The following is a 27,478-nucleotide window of genomic DNA, read 5'->3' as shown; positions in this document are numbered from 1 at the left end:
AGGGCTTTTCTTGAATTCAGAAAAGTTACCTCAAGGTATACACATAGTTTACACCTCATGTTAACCTTTATGAATCCCCACACATATCATTTTATGTATCCTGCTAAGATATTAAACTAAGAGTCTGAAATGGGTGAAAAAAGATAAGGAGGGGGGGGGGGGAGTTAAAACAGAAAATTCTAAAATGTAAGTACCCTTCTTTATTTTCAAGTCATTTATCAGTTGAGATTCCTTTTGTGCATAGTTTAATATGCAAAATTAATTTAGCATAGATAAGAAGCTAGCATAATTTAGCATTCCTTTATTAGAGTTTAGCTTTTACTTTCTGCTATGATTAAAATTAGTATTTATTTCAAATTGTAATCTTGAGCTAATCAAATCCCCGCATTACTAATTGTTAGTAAGTGTAATGTCTGACTTAACAGCTTTGTAGAAACCATGCTGTGACTGCATCCTTCTTTCTCTCTCCATTGGGTTACTGGATATCTAAAGAGAGACTCGATATTATGTATGGATTAAATGCTTTGTTGTGTACAATTTATTTAGGGTTGATATCAAGATTTAATGTATTTCAAGGGTTTGGCTCACCACGTTTTTTATGTAAGAGCATCTTTACTTGCTCCTTAATATATTTTTTCATTTGTCTTATTGATTGAAACAGTTAATGTAGTTTTTACTGCTGCACAAGATCATATCGGTTTCTGAAGACCTCCTTAACAAACAAACAAACAAAAATGTGTGTGATTACAGAGAACGGTTTTGGGCTTAATAACTTGCCAGCATATGTCAGTAAGTTAGGAAATTACATATCCATTATTTGTAGGATAATTAATGTTAATAGATTAAATTAAGTTTTACTTTTAAAGTTATTTTATTATTTATCAGTTCTGACTTTAGAAATGAAAGGAAGTTTGATTAGTTTCTTTATCTATAAGATAATATATAAATAAATAGTATATCATTTGTATTAATGGCAATTTGAAAGGATTTGGTTATTCCTAACACTTCAAATCCGAATCTGTTTTCTGTCAGTAGTAAACATGAATGAATTAAACATTATTTCTATTAATATAAGCAGATTAAACAATGGCAACAAAATGAGAAAGTTAATGGGATATTTAAAGTTAAACAAAGGTGATATTATTCTTTGCAAGAAATACATTTAAAAGAAACGGGTAACCAGTTTCTTAATAATATTGGCTATAACATTATTGCTGCTTTTTTCTTTGAGAAATAGAGAAAAAGCACAGCTACTTTATGGAAGATATGTCAGATCATGCCCAAGATATTAAGTAAAGTCAGTGACCCCAAAGGAATGTATTCATTTGCAACATTAGTGTATGACAATAAATGATATACCCTGCCAACCTTTTATCGGATACCAAGAATAGGAGTGATGTTGAAAGAGATTATGTACAGATATTGCAAATGAAATAAAAGGATAGCCTTAGTTTATCAAGGAACTTCAATTCTATATTAAATAAGACTGACTGAAGTGCACATAAAAACACCAGAATAGCAGCATTTGCCAAAATCTTAAGTAAGTGGTTATCGAACAATAACCTCAATGATTTAATGATTAAAGCAGAAAGTAATTGCCTTTACTACAACCTGCTATAGTTTTATTGAATAAAGTAACCCAGTTTAACACTATCTTATGCCTGTTATCAGATCACAATTCAATATGTTTAAACTTAATAATGCATGCTAGGGACTGCATTGTACATAGGATTCCGCAGTAATAAGTCTGAAGGAGTTTCATGGATGTTTAAATAAACAAATTGAGGAGTATTTGTCAATTAATAATGATGATAATAATAATAGTGTTATTCTTTGGGATTCTTTAAAATGCATATTACTGATAAAATGGATAAGTGGTGTAATAATACAGAAATAAATTAAGGGAATAGGGGAAATAACTGTTAAGTATATAAGATGAGCTATAGAAAGCTAAACCAAAATTGTAAAGAGGCATAACTAATGTTGATATTATAACATTTTAACAGTTCAGTACCAGAAGATTTTAAAAATCTACATATATTTGTTAATAGAAGCAAATCATGGATAGGAAATCTCAAATTGATACCATTATAAGTCCACACACAAAAAAGAAACCTCAGATGTAGATAGATTGTTAAACTTTAATGAGGATCTAAATAAAAAGTGGATAACTGTATAGAGGATAATGTTTATGATTTTTTTTGTGGAGAAATATCAAAGTTAAACTTAATATGAGCAAATATATATATATATCAACAAAGCAACTTTACATACAATTCTACTTGCAGAAATTAAAGATGCAATTAAAAAATGTAAGAATGGTAAAGCACTGGGTTTAGATGTTTGCCAGAATCTACAGACTTTTTCACCAAATGGTATCACCTTAATTTATTATGCATTTCTATGAATTCAGAATTCAATGTTAGGGTCACCATCATGGAAGTATTCATTCTTCTTCTTCTTCTTTCGGCTTTTCCCGGTTAGGGGTCGCCACAGCGGATCACCTTGTCCGCACATTGATTGGCAGTGGAGTTTTACGGTGTCGAGTTGCCAGCCCGGCGCCCAACCTTCCACAGAAGGCACACTCACACGCGCATCTAGGGCCAATTTAGAGTGTCCAATCCACCTGCAGCATGTCTTTGGGATGTGGGAGGAAACCGGAGCACCCGGAGGAAACCCACGTGACCACAGGGAGGACATGCAGACTCCGCACAGAACGCACCCTAGCCGAGGATCGAACCGGAGAACCTCTTGCTGTGAGGCAGCAATGCTAACCACTGCACCACTGTGGCCGCCCCATGGAAGTATTCATTAACTTCCTCAATTCTTAAACAGGGGAAATATATGAATCTGGTTTCTTCATGAAGACCAGTCTTTCTCCTTAATGTTGACTACAAGTCATTTATCAGTATACTTACTTTGAGACTTAAAAATATCATTGTTCTTCTTATAGAAAAAGATCAGACAGGGTTTATTACTGGCAGGCTGACTTATAATGTAAAGAGAGTGATTATGATTTTAGATATAGCTAAAAATACAAACAAAGATTGTCTCTAATATGTCTAGATATCAAGAGGGAATGTGACTTAGTTAACTGAAATTAGCAGATGACATTGTGATATGTAGTGAGAGTAGGGACCAGGTTGAGGAGACCCTGGAGAGGTGGAGATATGCTTTAGAGAGGAGAGGAATGAAGGTCAGCAGGGCTAAAACAGAATATATGTGTGTAAATGAGAGGGAGGGTAGAGGAATGATGAGGATGCAGGGAGTAGAGCTGGGGATGAGTTTAAGTGCTTGGGATCAACAGTTCAGAGTAATGGTGAGTGTAGAAGAGAGGTGAAGAAGAGAGTACAGGCAGGGTAGAATGGGTGGAGAAGAGTGTCAGGAGTGATTTGTGATAGATGGGTACCAATAAGAATGAAAGGTAAGGTCTACAAGAGGGTAGTGAGATCAGCTATGTTATATGAGTTGGAGACGGTAGCATTGACGAAAAGGCAGGAATCAGAGCTGGATGTGGCAGAGTTAAAGATGTTAAGATTTGCACTGGGTGTGACTAGGATGGACAGGATTAGGAATTAGTATATTAGAGGGTCAGCTCAGGTTGGACAGTTTGGAGACAAAGCAAGAGAGGCGAGATTGCGTTGATTTGGACATGTGCTGAGGAGGGATGCTGGGTATATTGGGAAAATGATGCTAAGGATGGAGCTGCCAGGTAAGAGGAAAAGAGGAAGGCCTAAGATAAGGTTTATGGATGTGGTAAGAGAGGACGTGCAGGCAGTTGGTGTGAAAGAGCATGATGCAGAGGACAGGAAGAAATGGAAACAGATGATCCGCTGTGGCGACCCCTAATGGGAACAGCCGAAAGAAGATGATGATGAACTGAAATTATTTATTTAAAACATTACAATTTTTTGAATTTCCTGAAGAAAATAATGTCATAAATAAATTATATGTAGATATGAAAGCATTTATTAAAAATATCCCTTATATATCTCCACTATCTAGTCTGAATAAAGAAACTAAACAAGGATATGCTCAGTCCCCCTGATGTTTGCTTTAATAATTTAGCCTTTTGCCATCAATATAAGAATAAATAAAAGAAAAGGTTTCAAAACAGCTAATAACTGTGAATCTAAGATGTAACAAAATGAGTGGAAGCACATGTGAGCATCTAAAATACAACTCAGAAACCACCAGCAAATCATGCCCAAATGAAGAAAATAGGCAAGCAGCAGCCTTAATAAAGTTTAGTGCTCTCATTCGCATAGGTTCATAGGTAAGTACTAGGCTCGCTGCCTTTGTGGGACATTTTAAGGCTAGCCAATTTCCCTTTCAAAGGGGAAAATTAAATCCTGTATCTTGTGTCTGTGAAATAAATACCTTAACCATTATACCAATCCCCAGCTCTCTTTTAATTAGATATAAGAATTTCATCAGAACTATCATGAAATGAAAAAAATAATTTTATATTAAACAAAGATCATGTAAATATCAGCTGAAACCCAACTAAATACAAATAAACATAAACAGAATGCTTTATATACAAAACGACAATTAAATATCATTGATAAATGTCAGATATAAAATCATAAAATACTAATTAATACATTTATAACCTTTGTAACTTTAAAAGACACTTGATATTTACCATTTCACTTAAGCCTGACAACTTATCAGGATTTAGCAAAATTTGCCATTTAACTTCCTTACATTAAAAGCATTACTGTCTCCACTTAAAACATTAGTTGCAACAAAATAAACAACATAAAAGCAATAATTTCTAAAATCAGTGCAAAGGTTTGAGTGCTTGGCTAAAGCATTATTTATTTAGAAGAAGATCAGAGAGGGTTTACTATTAACAGGTTGACCTACAATAATATAAAGAGAATGATTATAATTATACAGAGATAGTCTCCAATAACTCTAGATATCCATTTGGCTCATTTTATTGGAATTGTTTATTTAAAACATTAAGAATTTTTGAATTTCCTGAAGAAATTATTAATATCACAAGTAAATCATGTATAGATTCTAAAGTGTTTATTTAAATTGGTTCATATATATATATATATATATATATATATATATATATATATATCCATTTTAGTCTGAATAAAGGAACTAAACAATGATAATAAAAGTTCAGGAACTGTTGCTGGTTATCATGATTCACCGCTGCAGTTATAACAATATGTGTTATTCTTGCTGGGGTAGCCCTTGGCCAGCCTGAGTCCCAGAGATTTAATTCCCTCCAATTGGGGTGGTGGTTGTCTTACACCTGATGTCATGACATCTGGGTATAAGGGCCATGGGTCAGCTCCATCTTACATTTCTTTCTTGCTGTCAGTGCCAGAAACATTTACACCTATAGACTGTACTGATCAGTCTGAAGGCCAGAGTGCATTGCAAAACTAAGTGCACAGTTAGGAAAGCTTTCTTTTTTAGGTTCATAGGTGGTTACTGGGCTATTGCCCCGAAGGTCTTTATAAGCCTAGCCGTGTGTACCCATTATAATACTAGAGAAACCCAATGTACAGGATCTTGCCTAAACTTGAGATCTTAGTTAAGAATGACTGCCCATATCTAGGAGGGTTAAAGGTGAAATCCCCGGCAAGAATTTATGGTTTGTCATCCAGTCATCTAGGCTATGCTTAAACAGGGTTATAGATGGGCTTTGTTTGATGTGAACTGGTAGCCGATTCCAAAGAAGTGGCAATCTCTGAGAGACATATCTGTCTGTCCAGCAGGTTCTATTTATGTCACAGGCCAGGTTAAGGTCCCTGGAGTGGGTGACCCTTGTCCCATTTGACTTGCGGATGTTCAGGACTTGCTCTGTAAGCCAGGCACAAGTCTCCTCTAAGTAGTCTGTATGCTACTGAGTATAATGACAGTGACATCAGTCTGTCAATGTGTGACATGTGCTGGGGACCCTGAATATTCTTAGCTAGAAATCTTTGAGGTCTCTCAAGTTGCTGCAGGTGCCTGGTAAGGTACATACCAAAGGGAGCATTGTACTATTGGTCTGATGAGGGTTGAGTACAGGGGTGTTATGAGGTCTTTTGCATTGTCTGCTCTGATACATGATTTCTAGGACAAATACTTGTCTTGATTGTAGAAAACAGATTCCACATCAGGACTTGCATTCCATGTCTTTATTCTGTTTAGACTCAGAACACGAAGTTCCTAATTGTACCAATTGTGCTTATTTTAACAAATACACTATCTGTTGTAGGGTGACATTCCTTGCATAGGACTTATAAAAGGAAGAAGGGCAGCAAGGACCCTCACATGCTATGACATCCCACAGATCTTCTGTTTTTTGTACCCTCTCATAAGTGCAGGGAGAAGTGTCTGAAACTAGTGAGGAGTAGCAAAAGATGCTGCTTCACATTGTTCAGTCCACCCAGGCTTGTAATTGTGAAAGGATAGGAGATGCTTTTGTAGTCCCTTCTGGTGACTGAGGGAGTGTCCGAGACCACTGTTGAGTACCCTATGGAGTTCAACATGCCTTCTGGCCCCTCCATGTCTGCATGAGCTGAAGGACAAAGGTTATTGGATGAGTCTGAGGTTGCTCTAATCCCCAAGTCTTCTAAGGGGTCTTCAGGCAGCCTGATCCCAGTACCTCTGATGCCACATCCAAACCTAAGGCCATATCAAAAAGGATTTTTCCTGGCTTGCCTTAGCCTAGGTTTTTAAGCTCTCAACCTCAACAGGCCGATCAGCAGTATCTACTTAGATTGATTAAGAACTTTCTTCAGATTGTAGCTTCCAGACAGAGCACAGTCCTACTAGACCTCCTGCCACTACAGAATCTGTTTCAGTGAAATGATTCAAGGAAACGAAAGAGGGATGCCCTCCCTCCCCCAGGAATCTTCAGATTCTTATGATTCAGATGAGGATGAGTTGGCTTATGTAGACCAGTTGTCTGTGGGTTCATATGCTGATCCTGACTCAAAGGGCATTCTTGCCTCAGCCTCACCACTTGAAGGATGAGGATGTATTTTCACTGAGAAGCTCAGGATTACCACCAGTCTAAGAAGAGGGATGGAATATTTTTGAAGCTTCCTGAGCATAAATGTTTAGCCATTCCTCCACTACCAGAAGTAGTGGATGATATTTTGGACTCATTCCTGCAACTTGACTCCTAACCACCTGTTCTTTGGAAGCCAGACCATTTTTATAGGGCTCTGGATTCCCATAAACCCCTCTTTAGGAATCCTGTTGTTGATAGCAAAGTGGTGACTCAGGGTCATAAGGGAGCTAAAACTAGCACTTGTAGCATTCCCTTGACAAATAATGAAGGGAGAACCTTCGACCAGCTTGGCAAAAAAAAGTCTATACTTCTGACATCCTGGCTGTAAAAGCTTTCAGTTGCCGGTTCTATTTGGTTAAGTACCAGGAAATGCTGCAGAACCATATGAAAGAAAAACCGGAGGGGGTGGAAGATAGGGCTCTCTTAAAAGAATTACTGGATATCTGCAATTTTGTCTCAAGTTGCAAAGCATTCCTTGCATTGTGGTTTTCATGCTTTGGAAGCATCAAGCAGTGCAGCTACCTCATGGTCTGTTATTTGCAGACATGCCTGGTTAAGGGAACAATCCCTTTCAGACCTTAAGTCTGAAATTCTGGTGCTCAATTAAACAAAGACTTCTTATTTGGACCCAAGGTCAAAGCTATTTTCAAAAAGCTGGACTAGAAGTCTAAATCTACACAGACTGTGAAGGAATTTCAGGAGGTTTTGCCCCACAGGTGTAGTAGAAATCATCACTTTAATCCCCGCTCCTTTCCTCCCTCTCTACACAAAGAGGGAAAAGGGTCAGAAGGGATAGAACACCGGGGGCAACATAAAAGGTGGTAATCAGAACCTACTTAGAGCGTAGTGGACCCTGACTTTTCCGCTTTTACCATGAATGGAGCAGACTTGAGACAAACTCAATGTTATGCTGCTTAATGCTAGGATCCTAAACAGGAAACTGCACTCCCTGGAAGCACTCCTCACCTTAGAAGATGCTGATGTCTGTGCTGTCACTGAAACATGGTTCAAGGCCACACACATCACTCCGGCTGTGCAAGGCTACAATGCCTTCTGCACGTTCAGACCCCAAAACGAGTGTGAAAGAACCAAAGATGAAGGTGTATCCATTTTCATTAAAGCCAAATTCACCTCGAGACTTGTTAAACAGTATGACTCTCTTAACCTACTACAGGTCCAACTAACTATAGGTAAAGCACCCTACCACATCATTGCTTGCTACAGGTCCCCACCATGAACCAAAAGAGGTACACTGTCTACCTGGACTTACTAGAGTCACTCACTATACAGCCAAACACTTTGGTTTCGGGTAATTTCAACTATCCTTCCCTTGATTGGGCAACACACACGAGCACAAACATGAGGTTCCTGGACTTTGTCAATACAAATGCCCTAGAACAGCTAGTCTGCACTCACACAAGGGGCTCAAATGTTGTAGACTTAGTGTTCACCAACATGTGATATCACTGCAGTACCCCCTGTGTGTTTTCCTTCCTGCTAAGGTCAAAGCATAAATCTGTCTTGTTTTAAGTAACGATCAGTCCTGACACCTCCACAAGAGCAAAAAAACTGAAACATTTCTCCAAAGCAAACTGCAGCCTACTGGGCGATGATATAAGAAGTTTCAAACTCCTTGCTAACATAGCTAACAATGACTCCTATGCAGAGGAGTGCACAAATGCTCTGCATAACCACCTAAACAACTGTATAGACTTGGCTGTACCTGGCCAGATCAAAATTAGGTCCTTCTGAAAAAACAGGACACCCTGGTGGACCTAAATGTATAAATAGGTTATATAACAAAAGGAAGAAACAGATGTCTTAAGAACAAGAGGGAAGTTACTCAGCAGAAGAAGAATACCCTCTACAGCTTGAACAAGTAAGTCAGATATCTTGTAAAGTCCTCTAAAGCTACTTATGAATTTAAGTTAACATCCCTAGCTAAGGATAATAATGAGGCTTTCTTTAGTTACACCCAAAATCTAAAAGGCAACACCCAACTGTGTGCTGAACTTGTAGTGGACAGTACCTCTCATACTGAACCTGAGGAAATTGCCCATAGCTGACAGATTTGGTGCAAACCTCACCCCCCTTTCCCCAACAGCCATACCCCAAAGCATACCTAACACCATTCCTCTACCTAATATCTCCAAAGACCAGGTCATATTTGTACTCTCCAAGGCCAAAAATATGGCCTTTATGGGATCAGATAACATCCCAGACTGCTTAATAAACAATATAAAACAAGATCTAGTGGAACCACTTGGCACTGTTTCTAACCTCAGCCTCAGCACTGGCTTTGTTCCAGTAGAGAGGACAACAGCAACAGTAATCCCCATGAACAAAGGGGGTTCCATCAACTGACCCTGTAAACTATAGACCCATAAGCCCTAACCAGGCTTATCTGCAAGGCCATGGAAAGAATCATCATGGACCTTATCAACAAGGACATAGGTGACCTTCAAACTCTTGACCCGACCCAGTTTGGCTTTGGTAAGGGTAGATCATGCTTATTGAACCTGGTGCACTTCTTCAAGAATGTCACCAAAGTCCTGGATGAAGGAAAGACAGTACATGCTGCCTATCTTGACTTAGACAAGGGTTTTGACACAATCCCCCACTCGGGTATCATTGAGAAACTCTCCCAGCTGGGAAGTAACTGATATGTCACTAGATGAGGAGCCAAATGGCTCACCAACAGAATGCATACTGTCAGAGTTGGAGATTCCACCTCTACCAGTAGACCTGTTACCAGAGGCATATCACAAGGATCTGTGCTGGGCCCTTTACTGTTTGGAATCTATTTTTCAGAAGTCCAGGTGAAAGTAGATGACCTTTAGCTTACCAAGTTCACTGATGATTGCAAGCTGGGTGCAATCACTGAGTCCCCAAATGATGTTAACATATTACAGGAGGGGCTAACACAGACAAATAACTGGTGGCAGAGCCACAGACTAAAACTAAATGCAAAAAGTGCGTTATTATTCCATTTGGCAAAGTGGAGGTCCCTGCAAATTACAATATTGACAGCACCCCCTAATCTCAAACTCAGTAGTGAGAGATTTGGGAACACATGTCGATAGCAATCTAAACTTTGATTGCCATGAGTCCACAATGGTAAGGCGAGCCTTCTACTTTGCGCATCTTATATGTAAGGGCATTGCATTCAAGACTAAGGATGTTATAACCTCTCTGTACTCGACCCTCATCAGACCACTAATAGAGTACAGTGCTCCCTTTTGCATGTACCTCACCAAACACCAGCAGCAGCTGGAGAGACCACAAAGGTGTCTCACCAAGAAAATTCTGGGTCTAAACATAACCTACATGGAAAGACTGAAAGCCCTCTCACTATACTCTGTATGTTACAGGCTGATTAGAGGTGAATTGTGCCTGTCTTACAGAGCAGTCTCTGACCCTGCCCTAATGGAAATGCTGCACATCTGCAAATTAAATGGGACAAGAATCACTCACTCCCGGGATTTCAGCCTAGCCTGTGACATTAACAGAAGATGTTGGAGAGAGATATATCTCCTAGAGATTGCCACTCCTCTGGAATAAACTCCCAACTCACGCGAAGCAGAGCTCCTCAATAACCCCATTCAAGTGCAACCTAGACAATTAGATGAGAGACTGAAAATTCACACCGGGGGCGGTGGTACCTATGTCCTTCATAGACAGGGGCAGTTGATGTTGATTATAGACTCATTCTGCAAATAATGACCTTTTAACCAAAGTCAATTAGGCAACATGGGTATAACATTTCTAGGCTTGTAAAAGCCCTAGAGACATTAGCCTAGTAACACCCCCCCAAAAAAAGAAAAAAAAAAACGAAAGGGGAAAGAGGTATTATTTTGGATTTTTCCCTGTTCTAAGAAAGGAGGAAACTTGGGGCCCCATCCTAGTCCTTTCAAGATTAAACAGATTTTTACTAGTTCTCAAGTTCAAAATGTTAACCTTCAAAAACTCCTACCTATGATTTCTCCTCAGGCCTTCATGATCACCTTGTGATCTAAAATATGCTTATCTACATAGCCCCATTTCAAAGTCCCAGGAAGCATCTTTATTTCAACACAAGTGAAAATCATTATTAATTCTCTGCTCTGTCATTTGGCATATCTGCTGCACCCAGAGTATTCACCAAATGTCTTGCTCTAGTAATAGTCTACTACAGGACAACGGGCATTCATATCTATCCCTACCTAGACAACTGCCTGATCCAAGTGGATTCTGTGTAGGAGTTTCTTTATGCCCTACTCCTAACTATGACCATTTTCTCCGGCCTAGGTTTCACCTTAAATCTAAAATAAAAAATCCAACCTCCCTCCATCTCAAAAATGTGTCTTTCTAGTGGCCTTGCTGGATACAGATCACCAAATGTCTTTCTTCATGGAGAAAGAGATAACTTTCTTGACAAAATACTTCCACTCTCTTCTTTCCCTCTTGGTATTTCCAACACACATGTACCTGAGAGTATTAGGGTACATGACCTTGTGTAGCCTAATGATCCTTCTAGCCAAACTATACACGAAGAAGATACAATGGCATCTCAAGAACATATGGAACCAAAACAGTATTTTAAGAGGAGGAGACGTACCACCATCCTGGAAGAAAGCGGTAGTAGATGTAATACCCAAAGAGCGTAAAGATACATCAGATCCAGCTTCATATAGGCCCATTTCAATACTAAATCATGATTATAGTTTTTATGTCTATAATGGCTATAAGAATGGCAAATGTGATGCCAAAATTGATAGATATGGATCTATTGGGTTTTGTGGAGGGGAGGCAGACATTTGACAACATTAACAGAACAGTGATGATCCAGAGGGAAGCAGAATGTAAGAAAATAGCACTGTTGTTAGTACGTCTTGATACAGCAAAAGCATTTGACAGAGTAAGCTTGGACTTTATGAGCAGAGCAATGGGAGCATTTGCATTCCCTGGTAAAATTACAAGGTTGATTAGGAGGATATATGAGGGATTGATGAAGTGGGTGGGGTCCTCACTGATAATCTCTGCTTGAGCAAAAGAACCAAGCAGGGGTTAGAACCACTGGCAAAGAAAATAAGGGACTCAGAAATTCAAGGATATAATTAGTATGGTAGTCAAGAAAAGCTGGCTGTATTTGCAGCTAACATCATTTTATACCAGAAAGGGATATTGCAGTGCTGTGGGACATACTGAGACAGTTTCAAGCCTTTTTGGGATACAAAATTAATGAAGCTAAAACAAAAGCAGTAGTCATAAATTATGTACCCACATGCAAATTGGTTCAGCAATATCCATACTTATGGGACATAAGAAAATGAAGTATTTAGGAGTACGGATTAAAAACGATACCACTGTGGAAGCTAGGGATATGTGGGAAGAGACTAAACAAAAGATAATGCAAAAACTGAGGAAATGGAAGCTCTGTTATATGGATACCAGTAGTAAGATAATAGCAGTTAAAATGTGTGTAATCCCTTTAGTTTTATACACAGGTCAGGCATATTTTTATCAACCACAAGAGAAGTTGTGGATCGTAATTAATAAAGACCTGAAGGATTTTATATGGGAGGAGAAGACAGCAAGAGTCAAGTGGGATAAGCTGATTCTTACAGTAGAACAGGGCAGAGTGGGATTACCTGAGTTGAAGGGGTATTTCAGAGCAACACAGTTATGGCTCCTATACATAGCACAAGCAGAAAACTATAATTCAAAATGAAAAGGGATGATGATGAAACAGGTGGGAAGCTCAAGCAACAGGGAAGGACTGGGGTTTTGGATGCAGACATTTAAAGAAAATAATAATCCTACAGAATATTATATTCATAAAGTAGCAGAAAGTATTTTAAGAACTAAGCCAGTATGGGAATGGAGAAAGGAGATTCTGCTAATAGGGATGACTGCAATTAGGGATACAGACAATAGGCAAGAGGGGGTGGGAATATATCGGAGAAAACTGGCAAAAGAACCAAGGTACTGGGAGCAAATAACTAGATAAGAGAAAGGTAATAGAATGGGAAGACACCAATAACTTATTTGGACTGCGGTTTAGAGATTGCCTTCCATATCAAGGATTAATTTCAGAGTATAGGCAAAGACAAAGAAATAGGGGGTCCTAAATGAAAGACTAGCACTGATAGAGTTTTTGGTAGAATCGAGAATGGAAGTTGTTGTTAAGAAAGAAATAATTAGTAGAGCATATAAAATATTGCATGATAACTATAAGAATCAATTAGAGGAGGTTAGGAAGGATTGGGAAGAGAGACTGGATAAGCAATTCACAAAGAAACAATGGGGGGATATATGTATGCCTCCCAAATATGCAACATACTGTTTAGGATTTAGGATCTTTGCCTGGGAGTGTTTACATAGGTATTTTTATACCCCAAGCAGGCTCCAAAGAATTTTTCCTCAGGTAAACAGTAAATGTTGGAGGTGGGATGGGGAAGAAAGAGAAAAATGGGAACATATTTTTGGGAGTGTAATGAGTTGGCAGACTTTAAAGATTCCCTGCAGTCTGCACTGTCGGAGATGCTGGCTGAGCAAATTGGATTAACTATGAAAATAATTTTTTGAGCTGTGATACAGAATCGGAATTGCCTAGACATAATAAGGTCTTGCTGAGTCTAATTATGATGGCAGCCAAAAAAACAATTACTAGAAAATGGAAATCAAAGTCTAAACCAACTTTACTAGTAGTAACAAAGATAGTAACAGAAATAAAACAACTGGAACTGGGATCTTTAGAAAAGGGTAGAAGCAAATTACATAGGAAAAAATGGGAAATGTGGGATCAGTACATGCACCGGAAGAATGAGGTTTAAATGATGGCAGGATTTGAATGAGCTATGTAATGGTTGACTGACAATGACTGGATGTATTAAAAGCGATCTGTAATGTTTGCAGCTACAGTTGTGTTGGCATGATTTATAATGTATAATGTTTGCAACTGAGATTGCGTCATTATGGTTTATTTTCATATATATAAATGTAAGATTGCCTGTGTCATACATGAAAATTTAATAAAAATGTTTTTTGTTTAAAAAATAAAGAACACATGGAACCAATACTGTCAGTCTCATAACCAAAATATTCAACTTCTTCCTTGTTTGAAAATTGAACTCAAGTGGTGGATCTCTGCTTGCCAACAAACTTAGGGTACCATTCAGGAACTCTCATATAAACCAGACGTTGACCACAGATGTCTCAGACCTAGAGCGCAGGAAAATGGGAACAATTCTTTCTAAAAAAAAAAAAAAAGACATGCATCTAAAGGAAATGATGGCCGTTTGCAAGGGCATCCTAACTTTCAAGGATTTATGGAAACCAGGGACTCTACTGATGAAGACAGACCACACAATAGTCACGTGGTACATATACAAGCAGGGGGATACTCACTTCTGTCCTTTGTGCTCCCTAACAATATCTCTGTGGGACACAACTCAAGCCTTGGGCCTACACGTTCTGGCCCACTACTTGATGGGGAAAAAACAATTCACAAACAGATAGCAGGTCAGAACTGAACTCACACAACTGTACCCTAAACAACGACATTTTCAAACTCATCTGCTTGGGTTTTTTCCAGAATTGGCCCTTTTTGCTTCCGAACAAAACAATCAGCTAAAAAAAAATTCTATCCAATGGCCAAAAATCCTGGAGGATAGATGCTTTCTCCTTTCCTTGGACAGGTCTGTGTCTTTACACATTTCTTCCCATTCCTTTCATCTCCAGCATACTGCTGAAAATCAGGGAGGAAGGGCTGAGTGATAGTGGTAGCACCCTTTTGGCTGATGCAACATTGGTTTCCTCTCTTACACAACCTGAGCAGGGGAAAACATGGTTGCTTCCTCAACAGGTGGACCTGTTGACTCAGAACAGGGGCTGAATCATACACCCCTATCTCAGTACCTTGAGGTGGACAGCTTAGTTAATGTACTAACTACTCCACAAGGTCTCGATTTGAGTGTGCTAGATATCTTAAAAGAAGTCAGAAACAAAGCTCTAGAAATTCTTATATTTCAAAATGGAAAAGGTTTTCAATCTGGTGTCAATAACAGTGTATCACCGTATGGTCAGCAGAGATCAACCATGCTCTTACCTACTTTGTATACCTATTCAAGTCTGGTTTGTCTTACTCTCCATTAAAATCCACTTTTGAGCCATCACCACCTGCCTGCTACCTATGTAGCCTACTCTTGTTTTCTGAACCTCTTATGAAACAGTTAATTAAGGGAATTATCCATGTTAGGCCACCCAGAAAAGCACAGTCTCTGCCTAGGACCTAAATTTTGTGTTGGGAAAACTTTCTTTACCAGCCACTAAGCCAGCAGCTAAAGCTGACATGAGATTTCTTTCTTTGAAAACAGCTTTTCTAGTGGCTATTACCTTGGCTAGATGGGTCTCAGAATGGCAAGCCTTCATGTACACTAAACCCTACCTTATTCTTCACCACAATAGAGTTACTGTCAGGAGTAATCCCTCTGGAATGCCCAAGGTGGTTTCAAAGCATTCTTTGAATCAGTCCGTACATCTTCCTGCCTTCTTCTCTTACCCTCAGAATCAGGTATAACCTCATTTACATTTACTTGATGTTCACAGGCAATTCAAACATTATCCAGACAGGACCAAGTCATTTATAAAGTCCAACCAACTATTTGTAGTCTTTGCAACCATCAAACTGTGAAATCCTGTCAGCCAAAATGTATTTTTAGTTGTATTGCCTTTTGTTATTAATATCAGGGAAAGCAAATTCCAGAACATATCAGATCTCATTCAGCCAGAGCTACTGCAGCTACTAGTGCATTTCTTAAAGGAGTTCTCACCAGAGAAGTTTTGGAGGCTGCCACTTGGCCCTCTCTCCACACCTTTACCAAACATTACAACATCCCTATTTTTCCAGACCCAGGACTGGATTTGCCTCTGCAGTATTGCAGGGCATTCCAGCTGTTGCCCAAATTATCTTCTAGCTTCCCTCTTTCTCAGCTTTGGGAGTCTTCCTGTATTGCTATTACTACAACAGTGAAACATGATAAACATAGTACAGTTGTCTACTCACTATAAATGTACATGTTTGAGTGTCATCAGTGTTGCAGTAGGTCTTCTCTCCCCACTTTTCTTCCCTTTTTAAGGTTGGAGTGGGCACTCATTCCCTATCCCTTCCCATGTCCCTTTCACCCCTTGTCCTCCATTAGATCTTTAGGGCCTCTTCCTTCCTCAGCACACTTGGAACTTATGGGTGCCTTGTGAACTCCTTTTTTCTTTCTTTCTGGAGGCAAGAAAGGCCTGTAAGATAGATGGTGCTGGACGATGATTCTTATACTCAGACATCCTGACATCAGGTGCAGGGCACTCTCCAGCCCAGGAGGAGGGAGCTAAATCTATGGTACTTGGACCAGCTAATGCTACCACAACAAGAATAACCCATATTATTACTGCAACAGTGAAGACACTCTAACATCTACATTTATGGTGAGCAAACGCAACTGTACTTTCTTTTCTGTTTTTTACTGTTTACTTATAAATGACAGCTGCCTGGTCTTGGAGTTAACATCATACCACACAATGTAATACTGGAAATAATAAGCAGTAACACAAAAGGAATGACAGATGTATTGCAATATGCCTTCAAGATTATGGAATAAGCTTCTCTCAATAACTTAGGAGATGTTGGTTATTAGCTTCCTTCACAAATAATCTTGATATATATTATGAAGTGTAATTTTACAATTTTATAATAAAGCTGCATGATTTCATAGTTTGTTACAATAGGACTGGTGTCTCTTTCAGTATTTATTTTTTGCTTTAACTGTTGGCTGATTTATACAGTTGGTTATGATGTTTAGTAGATGATTCTTTCAGAATTTTTAAATTGTAGTGCATTTGCTTGGTTACCAGAGAGCCATGCACGCACACACGCACACACGCACACACACACACACACACACACACACACACACACACACACACACACACACACACACACACACGTTTTATGGATTTGTGTACTTAGGCTGCCAGCCTCAAGATGTTTTTGCTAGGCAATTGTATATCAAGATATGACATCTTGATGAATGGTAGTGGAGTGACATTTTCTTTATACTGGAAGATGTAACAGTGTTCCACTGTCTTCTTAAGGTATGTCCACACAGCTTGTGGAGGGTCTCTTAAAAGAGGAATTATTTTATAGGATTTAACAAAACAGATGCAAACTGATTTATTTAGCAGTACCACTATTTTCAAATGTGGCTTGAAAAATTTTACAAGTAGAATTAAGGCTTAAACCCATATTTTATGGTGCATGTGTATTTAACAGTCCCATAAAGCTAAGCTGCATGTGGGGTGCCATGTGATTGCCATGTGATTCTGCCTTGCTTAGGCAGCTACTGTCATTACAGTAAAGTGTAATTGCTTGCTTTGTAGATGTTCTTCATGTTTCACTGTTGCAGTCATCACATTTGGGTTATCTGCCTGCAGGTAGCCCTCAGCCGGCCTGAATACCAGAGTCTTCGGATTTCTGTGTCGGATGCTGTCGCTTCTTCCTTGACGTCAGGTCATCAGGGGTATAAAACATGCAGCCGAGGCCATTACATCTGTCTTTCTTGCCATGCTGTGCCCGAAGCAGAAGCAGTTAGCAAGTGCCGGTCGGCCAACTCCTGAAATTTTCGTTTTCAAGTTTCGGACCCGAAGTCTTCAAAAAAGATAAGTACCCCGTTGGGGATCCTTTTTCTTGCTCTAACCAATGTCAGTAAAAGTTAAAATTGTCTTACCAGTGTAAAGCAAATATCTCATAGAAATTTTAATTCGTACTGTATCCCCTGTTTAGGCCCAGACCACGACGTCCCTCGGTGTTGGTTTTGTGCCTTGTTCAACGCCCGAACTATTCATTGTTGGGCTATTTCTGCAGCCAATTACTTTCGTACTTGATCTGTGTACTTCAAAATGGCTTCGTTAAGCCATCCAACTACCAATCTTCCAAAAAAACATAAGGATAAAGACAGAGACAGACCGCATAGGTCCAAAACTGCTGCTGACGCTTCCATTAAGCTAGTCGTCAGTCCGCCGGTACTCAGTGAGGCACTTTCGCAGCCCCTGATACCCGCTACTTCAGATTCGCAGGCATCTACTGAGACCCATTCGGAGTCCGGTATGCCGTGAGATGCTTCTTCGACTATGGAACCTGTGGATGTCTCTACCTTGGATGGGTCCAGAGCCGCTGTGCAGGCACTGGCTTCTGAGGGTGTATTCAGGCCTACAGACATTCATATTAAACCAATGTCATCATTTTCATCCAGGCCAAAAACTCACACTACGCCTAGAAAACCGATGACCAAACCACAGGCTCAGGCCCATATGCCTCAAAAACAAATGCTTAGAATGGCTGAAGACCTTATTACCTTAATTAGGGGAAGCCAGCCTTCCCCCTCTAAGAGACCTAGAACTGATTTTCTTTCTGATTCTTCTGATCGGGAATGTGATATTTCTGCTCCTTCTGATTGCCAGGATTTGCCCTTATCTACTTATGAGGATTCTGATGCAGAGGATTCCATTCCCTCTGCTTCCCCTCCAGAAGATTTTTCTTTCGATGAAACCTTGCATACTCTTAGGGAGAATTTCCGCTGGGAAAGCCAGGATTACTCTGAGTCCAAAAAGAGACTTAGGGAATTCTTACTCCTACCTCAACACAGGCCTTTAGCTGTCCCTCCTGTTCTGGACATTGTAGATGATGCTTTCTTGGAATCTAGCCTTACCACAGACACGTTACCTTCAGCTCCCCGAAAACCTGACAGGTACTGCAGAGTACCTGACTCTCGCAAGTTCCTCTTCAAGAATCCTTCTGTGGATCCAGGGACCATTTCCAAGACCAAAAGGCATTAAGGCTACTGCTGTCAAAAATCCTACCCCTTCTGATAGAGATTCTAGAGCTTTGGACAGATGGGGTAAGAAGCTATACACTTCTGCTATTTTGGCCATTAGGGCTTTAAATTGCCAGTCTCATATGTTAAAGTATCAGCAGCATATTATGGGACTACTTAGACAGAAAATTATGTTGATTCCTGACTATGCTGAACACAAAGAATCGCAAGATTTAATGTATTCTGCAGAACAAGTTGATAAACATACTTTGCAATGTGGTTTTGACGCTTTAGAAGCATCTTGCAGGGCTGCTGTCACTGGGTCTGTACTTAGAAGGCATGCTTGGCTTAAGGAACAAAACTTGCCAGATCATGTTAAAGCTAAATTACTGGATGCTCCCTTAAACCAAGACTGCATTTTTGGCAACAAAGCAGAAGAGGTCCTCAAAAGGATGGAGGAAAAAGCTAAATCTATGCAAACTGTTAAAGATTTCCTACAAGTACAGCCTCCTAGATTCAGTAGACATTGGCCTTCAAAGAACTGGTCCTTTCCAGTCACTTCCAGGCCTTCTCAGTCTAAACCCAGGAACAGCAGACCATCTAGGCTATAGTCTCAGACTACGCACAGATCTAAGCAGTGGGGGTCTCCCACTTCCAAAGCAGGGAGTAATAAGCCACCCCTATGGAAAATGGCACAATGACTTAACCTTAAACCTTCCAAGCCCTGCTCAACTACCTGCTCCCTTAGGAGGAAAGCTCACCCTGCATGCAAAAAACTGGGAACTCATTACCCAGGACAAGTGGGTTTTGAGCATAGTTTCCCAAGGATACAGATTCCACTTCCACACACTACCAACCCCAAATGGTTGGCCAAACCTACCCCCAAATCAATGGGCCGTGGCCCAACGGCAGGTTCTCTCTCTTCTCAGTATCAGGGCTATTCAACCTTGTTCAGCAGAACAAAGGGGACAAGGTTTTTATTCAAGACTTTTCCTGGTACCCAGTAAAGACAACTCCTGGTGTCCTATCCTGGACCTCTCTATTCTCAACACCTTTCTGGTGGTTCCAAAATTCAAACTGCTAACTCTTCAACAGCTTCTTCCTATGCTAGCCAAGGATGCCTGGCTGGCAACCCTAGACTTAAAGGAAGCTTACCTGCACATCCCAATAAGAGTATCCTGCAGACAATACCTACATTTCAGGGCAGGCTCCATGCACTTTTAGTTCTCTGCACTTCCCTTTGGCTTATCTACTGTGCCCAGGGTGTTCACAAAGTGTCTAGCTCCAGCCATTGCATTTTGCAGGCAGAGAAATATTCATATTTACCCATACTTGGATGATTGTCTGATTCAGGCAGAAAGCCAGGACTTGCTATTACAACACCTGGCATTTGTAAAGAAACTTCTAACCTCACTAGGGTACACCATCAATGAAAATAAATCTCACCTAGTACCCTGCCAACAGATTATATTCCTGGGTGCAAGCTTGAACACAACTTCCCAGATGGCATTCCTCACCCTGGAGAAGCAAGTTTATTTGACAACCTACTTCAAACTATTGGCCACAAAACCCCAGCTATCTGCAAGGAAAATACTGTAAGCTGTGGGATTCATGGCCTCTTGCATTCTACTAATTCCATATGCAAGACTGCATATGAGGAAACTCCAATGGTATCTAAAAAGCCTATGGTGTCAACATTCTCAGGACCTGGAAACAATGATTTCTATCATTCCTTGTATAAAGACAGAGTTCCTCTGGTGGGCAGAGGCCTGCTATCACAACAAGGGACTCCGTTTCACTCTACCCCCTGCCGCCCAAACCCTAACAACAGACGTATCAGACTATGCATGGGGGGCTCACATGGCAAGGCAGTGCATTCAGAGCAAATGTAACCCGAGACAGATGCACCTGCATATCAATTAAAAAGAAATGTTAGCTGTACAGAATGCTATGACAGCCTTCAAAGACCTTATTCTTCCAGGACAACTATTGGTAAAGACAGACAACACTACAGTTATGTGGTACATAAACAAGCAGGGGGTAACCCACTCATACCCTTTCTGCAGACTAGCCATGGCTCTGTGGGACACAGCCTTGAACTACCAAGTACACCTACAAGCACAATTCCTGCCAGGCAAACTAAATTCACTGGCAGACGACTTAAGCAGAAATCTCATGAACCCACACAAATGGAAACTAGAACCCAAAATATTCAACCTCTTGAGGAACAAATGGGGGACTCCAGAGGTAGACCTATTTGCCTCCCCTCAGAACTACCAGTTGAACAAATTCTGTACAAGAACTCCCCACAGTCAAGCTTGGAAAGTGGATGCCCTGTCCTTTACCTGGGAAAGCCTCTTGGTTTATGCCTTTCCCCCTCTGCCTTTCCTCTCAAAGGTCCTACTAAAGATCAAACAGGATAAGCCAAGGACAATACTGATTGCACCAGACTGGCCACGCCAGCACTGGTACCCCCTCTTGTGCAGTATGACACTGCTACAACCATGGCACCTGCCTCAGACCCCTTCCCTGCTGTCCCAGCAGGCGGGCCAGATTCTGCACTCTCAGCTTCAAACCCTGAACCTTGCAGCCTGGCTAATTCCTTGAGCTCTCCTCTAGCATCCCTCAGTAAGCAGGTGCTGGATGTCATTCTGGAGGCAAGGAGGCCTAGTACTAGAAAATCCTATGCTGAAAAGTGGAAAAGATGCTGTTCATGGAGGCAGGCTCAGGGGATGGGCACAACGGTGCCCAGCTTACCTCATATTCTGCAGTACTTAACAGAAATGCTCCACAAGGGCCTCTCCTTCTCATCAATTAAAATTCATGCCTCTGCCATTTCAGCACATTATAATACTGAGCCACCCCTCTTCTCTCACCCCTTGCTAAAGCAATTCCTTAGAGGGGCCAAAAATTTAAGACCCCCCCCCCAGGAGAACTCGCACTCCAACCTGGGATCTTAACTTTGTAATGGAAAAGCTCAATCCCCCCCCCCCCTTTGAGCCAGCTGCTACAGCAGAGTTGAAATTCCTTTCTTGGAAAACAGCCTTCCTTCTAGCCATCACTTCAGCAAGAAGAGTGTCTGAATTGCAGGCCCTCATGGCAGCGGAACCCTTCATTATCTTCCATGCGGACAGGGTTTACCTCAGAACTAATCCTTCCTTTATGCCCAAGGTGGTGTCTACTGTGGCCCTAAATCATTTGATTCATCTGCCTACTTTTTTTCCCTAATCCACAAAACAAAGGGGAATGAATACTGCATTCTCTGGATGTGCACAGGCAACTTAGATTCTATTTGGACAGGACTAAGCCTATCAGAAAATCTGAACAGCTGCTAGTTAGCTTTGCTGCAGGGGCAGAGGGGAAGGCCATTTCAAAGCAAACCATTTCCAAATGGATAGCCCATTGTATTCATTTCTGCCACAAGCACCATGGAAAACCTTCCCCACAGGGGATAAGATCACATTCCACCAGGGCTGCATTTACCTCTGTGGCATTTCTCAGAAGAGTCCCCACTAGGGACATCCTAGAAGCTTCTACCTGGAGCTCTGTACATACCTTCACCAAGCATTACCACATGCCTATCTTTTCTAAATCCAGACCTGGATTTGCCACTGCAGTCTTGCAGGTCTTAATAGCTGGCCCTAATGCACTTTAACTTCCTCCTCCCTTCCTTAGCTTTGGGAATTAACCCAAATGTGATGACTGCAACAGTGAAACACGAAGAACATAGTACAGTTGTGTACACTTACCATAAATGTAGATGTTCAAGTGTATTCACTGTTGCAGACCTGGTTACCCTCCCTCCAGCCTCCTGACTTCTCCTGGCTCTACCTTTCCTTCTTGTTGGTATATTTATTTTTTCTTTTGTATTTGCTTTTTGATGGGGGTTTACCATACCATTTAATTGCTTCCTATTGTGGGGGCACCTAACATCTGGGGCAAGAAAAACTGATGTAATGACGTTGGTTGCATGTTTTATAGCCCTGACAACCTGACATTTAGGAAGAAGCGACAGCATCAGATGCAGAAATCAGAAGACTCTGGTATTCAGGCTGGCTGAAGGCTACCTGCAGGCAGATAACCCAAATGTGATGACTGCAACAGTGAATACACTTGAACATCTACATTTATGGTAAGTGTACACAACTGTACTTTTCTTGACTTCTGTGTCAATTATTATATTATTATGTGTCTATTAGCTATAAGGTGCCTACATAGCATTAGAAAACTCACACTAAAAAAACGCTCCAATATATCACACAAATGTCAGCATCTTGTCAGCTGTTCTACTGAAACCTATGGAAAGACATGCACATTATTTTTGTTTTAAACACCTTTATTGAATTATCACTTAAGAAATAGGTAAACATACATTAACAGAAAAGAAACAAACCATATTAACATTTTCCCGTTTACACACATAATATATTGCATATCGTTTCTTTCTTTGTAATTATAATCAGGCCAACATTACATAAATTTGCTGAATTCCTGCCTTCCCTTAAACCTCACACCTCCATCTTCTGAACATTATTCTGTATGTATCATTCTTAAAACTTATATTTATTTCTATGTAATTAGCCCCTTCCCTTTTGTTAAGATCCGCGTATCCCTTTTTAATGACAGCTTCTGTTCTAGATTTCACTAAAAACTCTACCAGAGCAGGTCTTTCACTAAAGATTCCCATAGCCCTTTATTTTTGCCTATACTCTGATATCAATCCCTGGTAGGGAAGGCAGTCTCTAATCTACAGCCAAAACATTTTCTTGGCTTCACTCCACTGTATTACCTTTCCGTGGGTGATCATTTGTTCCCAATATTATGGTTCCTTTGCCAGTTTTCTTCAGTAAATTCCACCCCCCTCTGACTTATTTTCTGTACTTCTGCTTGCAGTCATCCATCTTTTTCTATTCCCATGTTGGTTTAGTTCTTAAAATACTTTCTACTACTTTATGAATATATTATTCTGCATGGCTGTTATCCTCCTTAAGGGTCTGCATTCAAAATCCCACTCTCTCTCTATTTCTTGAACATCTTCCCTGCTTCATCATCATCATCATCATTACTTTCAATTTCGAATTATAACCTTCTGCTTGTGTTATGTATATGAGATTTAACTGTCTATAAAATAAACTTTCAAATCGGGTAATTCTAAACCACCTTGAACAATTGTAAGAATCAACTTATCCACTTCATTCTTCCCATCCCATATAAATTCCTTCAATTCTTTATTAGTTATTCCTTCAATTCTTTATTAGTTATTGTCCACAACTTCTCCATTGTTTGATAAAAATATGCCTCACCTGTATACAGAATTAAAGGGACTAAAATCAGTTTCACTGCTTCTATCTTAATAGCCATATCCTATATCCTCATTGTTTTTTTACAAAATAACTTCTGTAAAGGCATTAATCTGTCATATGTCATTTTATCTGTTAAGTATATGGAAGTAAATGCCACTTCACATTAATCATTTTTTGTTTTTGTTAAAAAATCACAGCGAACTGTCAATGTCTCAAATGTGCTGCCCATTCTGTAGATAAGATCACTGACAGTTTGTGGTTAGGATCATACTTTTAGTTCACTATTGCTCAGATTATAATGAATCAAATAATTCTGTATATGTTTTAAATTCAGAACTCTCCAATGCAAGCATTAAAAAACACATATTAAGACATGCAAGACTCCTGCATCTCTAACAGCCCAACTTACTTATTCTTTGTCTTCGGTCACACTCTCAGTATTGCAGGTAACCTGTTGTCACAAACAGCAGTGACGGTGATCCCAGTTGCTACTCCAAGATGGCGTTACCCTTAGGCACAGTACACCTTTCCTAAAGGTGGACAAAGACAAGGATCAACAAGTTTTAGGGGCTTTTCCTTCTAAAAAAATAGTTATATATTTTTTTTAAATGCCTGTGCCTTCAACGTTGCTTCTATTTTTTTCCTGGATACTGAACAGGCAAGAACAGATCCCCACACATTATAGACAGTGACTATGAATAATGGTATATTAGTCCTGGTTAGTTGGAAACATAGCTGGGTATGTCTCTGCATCTGGCTGCTCTGTCTGTAATGAAGCTGGAAAGTATGTGTGAATTTAACTGTAATGTAATGTGATTTTGTAAGAGGCAGTGATAAAGAACAACAGCATTAACACAGTCCTGAAGTAACGTGCAGTAAGAGGCACTAGTCTGACATACAGATGGTAGCTTCATAACCTTTGCGAATACCGTCATTTTGTCGACGGTTTGTGCGACATCCTTCCATCGAAAGGACACCTGCACAAAACTCACAACAGCGACTAACATATGTTCAAATGGCTACAATGTAAATGCATTTAGCCATTCAAACACATGGACAAATGTCAAAAATGGTTTTCAGTTAAACTATTTTCGACATTTGTACTCGGAGGCTTTCTGTTCGTGGAAATGCCTGCTCACATAAACCATGTTCGATAAAATTAAGGATATATATATATCTATATATATATATATATATATATATATATATATATATATATATATATATATATATATGGTTCCCTATCAGTTGATTGAGTTTTCAGAAACTCGAACTCCACATGGTCAAGACCATATGATCAAGTTGTTGAAAACTCAAAGCTTTTGAATGGAGATTGTGATACAGCAAGGATCGGGAAATTTACCCTTTTCCTCACTATTGGGTGATCTCAGAGTTGATATATATATTTTGCAGAGGGTGTGGGCAGTGCAGGGGGGCTTGCCCCTTGCAAAAATATAAAAAAGGTAGATTTTTATGGGGTTTTTTTTTTGATGTTTGAGTTTTTGGAAACTTGATCATATGGTCGCTTTGATATTTTTTTCGAGTTTTCGAAAAGTCATTCATCTAACATAGGCCCAAATGTATTACGACCATATAATCTTAACACTCCTTACATGTGACTGTAAAGGGTATGCTTCAATCCTCTCCCCATGCTACCAAAACTAAGCAATGCACTTGCAGCAGTCTCACCTGCCTCTTTCCAGTAACCACTAGAGGGTTCCCAGCTATGGCAGAAACCCATTCCTGTGGAAACAGAGCTGGCATCATCCTCTTCATGCTCCACACCCTGAGGATATCCTTCAACATTCACATCATTAATTGATCTCAGGTCATCAGCATCACAGATGGATGCCTTTCCAGTGTGCCAGTGAGCCAGCCCCATTGTTACTCTGACTTCTCAATTTATGGTGTGGACCATGCATGTTAAATTGCAGATTGTTATATGCATTTTTCTGTAAAAATGCAAACCATTGAGTGAAAAAAAGACACTCTGATTTACAGCAGCTTGTACTGAGGATCAACATTTCCATAAAATATTTTACTTAACTGGATTTATAAGTAGAATTTTGAAATTCAAAGGCACCTGTATAACTCTTCCAATCTTACTGGTACTCTGGTTTACACCTCTAGGTGGGAGATCCAATATGATTGAGCATAACGTGTTTGCCATTGGCCAGAGTGGTCTGTATTGCTGTATAGTTAACTGTATATTTGGCACTTAATAATTGTCAGTGTTGCTGCTGTTCTCAGAACTATAAAAATGAAGACATGGAAATTCAGAAACTTAGAGGTGCAATAGATAAAGAAAGGGTGTTGTCATTTACAGGATCTGGACATTTAAATCTTGACCTGATCATACTGTGTTAGTCAAGGATTGAGATTATATGGTGTTTTCCTTTATGCCATACAGTAAAGGAAGTTGGCTTGACCTTGTAGCATCAACATACAAGCCACGATTAAACCACTACTAACAGGCCTCACTCTGTGCAGTGTTAATGCTTAAGGATCTGTTATTTCAGTTGCAGAAAAATAATTTCAAATTATAAAGAAGCTTGTAAGAAGTAATACTTAAGACAGCAGTGAACTGGCACATAAGCAGTGTATGTATCATTCATGTTACTGACTCAGGTTCTGGAATCGAACAGGGGAACTGGAGGAACAACAGTGGGAAACTGTAGACCTTCTCAAAGACTGACACATACTGATGGGGAAGGGGCAAAGGCAGTGTTTATGGAAGGGGGGTTTAATAGCAATAGCAGCAACAGTAGACTAACAACAGCATTAAATGGCGCTCAAAACAAAGCATCACTTAGCTTTCATTTATTTCGTATGATCAACCTGACAGACATGGTGTCAGTTTTGATGTGAATTTTTCTGAGTTCTCACCCACGTTATTCCCTGTTATTAATACACTCTTTTATTTGACTGCTTTTATCCTTTTACTGCTGTAACATTTTTTTTTATCTTCTTTTAGAGCATCTCGCCTGGTCTTGTTGAAACAGAGTTTGCCTATCGTGCAAATCCAGATAATCCTGAACTTGCAGCTAAAGCGTATTCACAATTTAAGGTAAGTGCAAAATATTTTAGCTGTATTATTAGGTAGTTCTAAGTGAGATGATGTTTTCTGGATTTTTTCTTATATGTTGTTCTTAGAGGTGGATAACCTGCATAGTTTAAATGTATGTCAGAGTCAGTAACTCATTGAATAACACACTTGCTTTTGATGCTGGAAGATCAAAATGCTGTAGATTGTATTCCCATCCCAGCTGCTTGGATTCATTTTCCAGTTCTGATGCAGC

At 39.8% G+C, this 27,478-nt stretch overlaps 1 protein-coding gene across 1 annotated transcript in view; it reads left to right on the top strand.

The window, feature by feature from the left end:
• The window catches only part of DHRS11 (dehydrogenase/reductase 11), a 1,041,955-nt gene that overhangs the window by 939,078 nt on the left and 75,399 nt on the right, over window positions 1–27,478 (top strand). Inside the window, exon 5 of the mRNA XM_044054563.1 lies at window positions 27,154–27,246. Coding sequence (XP_043910498.1) covers window positions 27,154–27,246 — 93 coding nt within the window. The remainder of the gene's footprint in view (window positions 1–27,153; window positions 27,247–27,478) is intronic.

Source organism: Protopterus annectens, chromosome 13.part0 (assembly GCF_019279795.1).
Source record: "Protopterus annectens isolate FY-2018-M chromosome 13.part0, PAN1.0, whole genome shotgun sequence".
Taxonomy (NCBI): Eukaryota; Metazoa; Chordata; order Ceratodontiformes; family Protopteridae; genus Protopterus; species Protopterus annectens.
The sequence above is the reverse complement of the archived record's forward strand: the minus strand, read 5'-3'. Positions and strand labels throughout refer to the sequence as shown.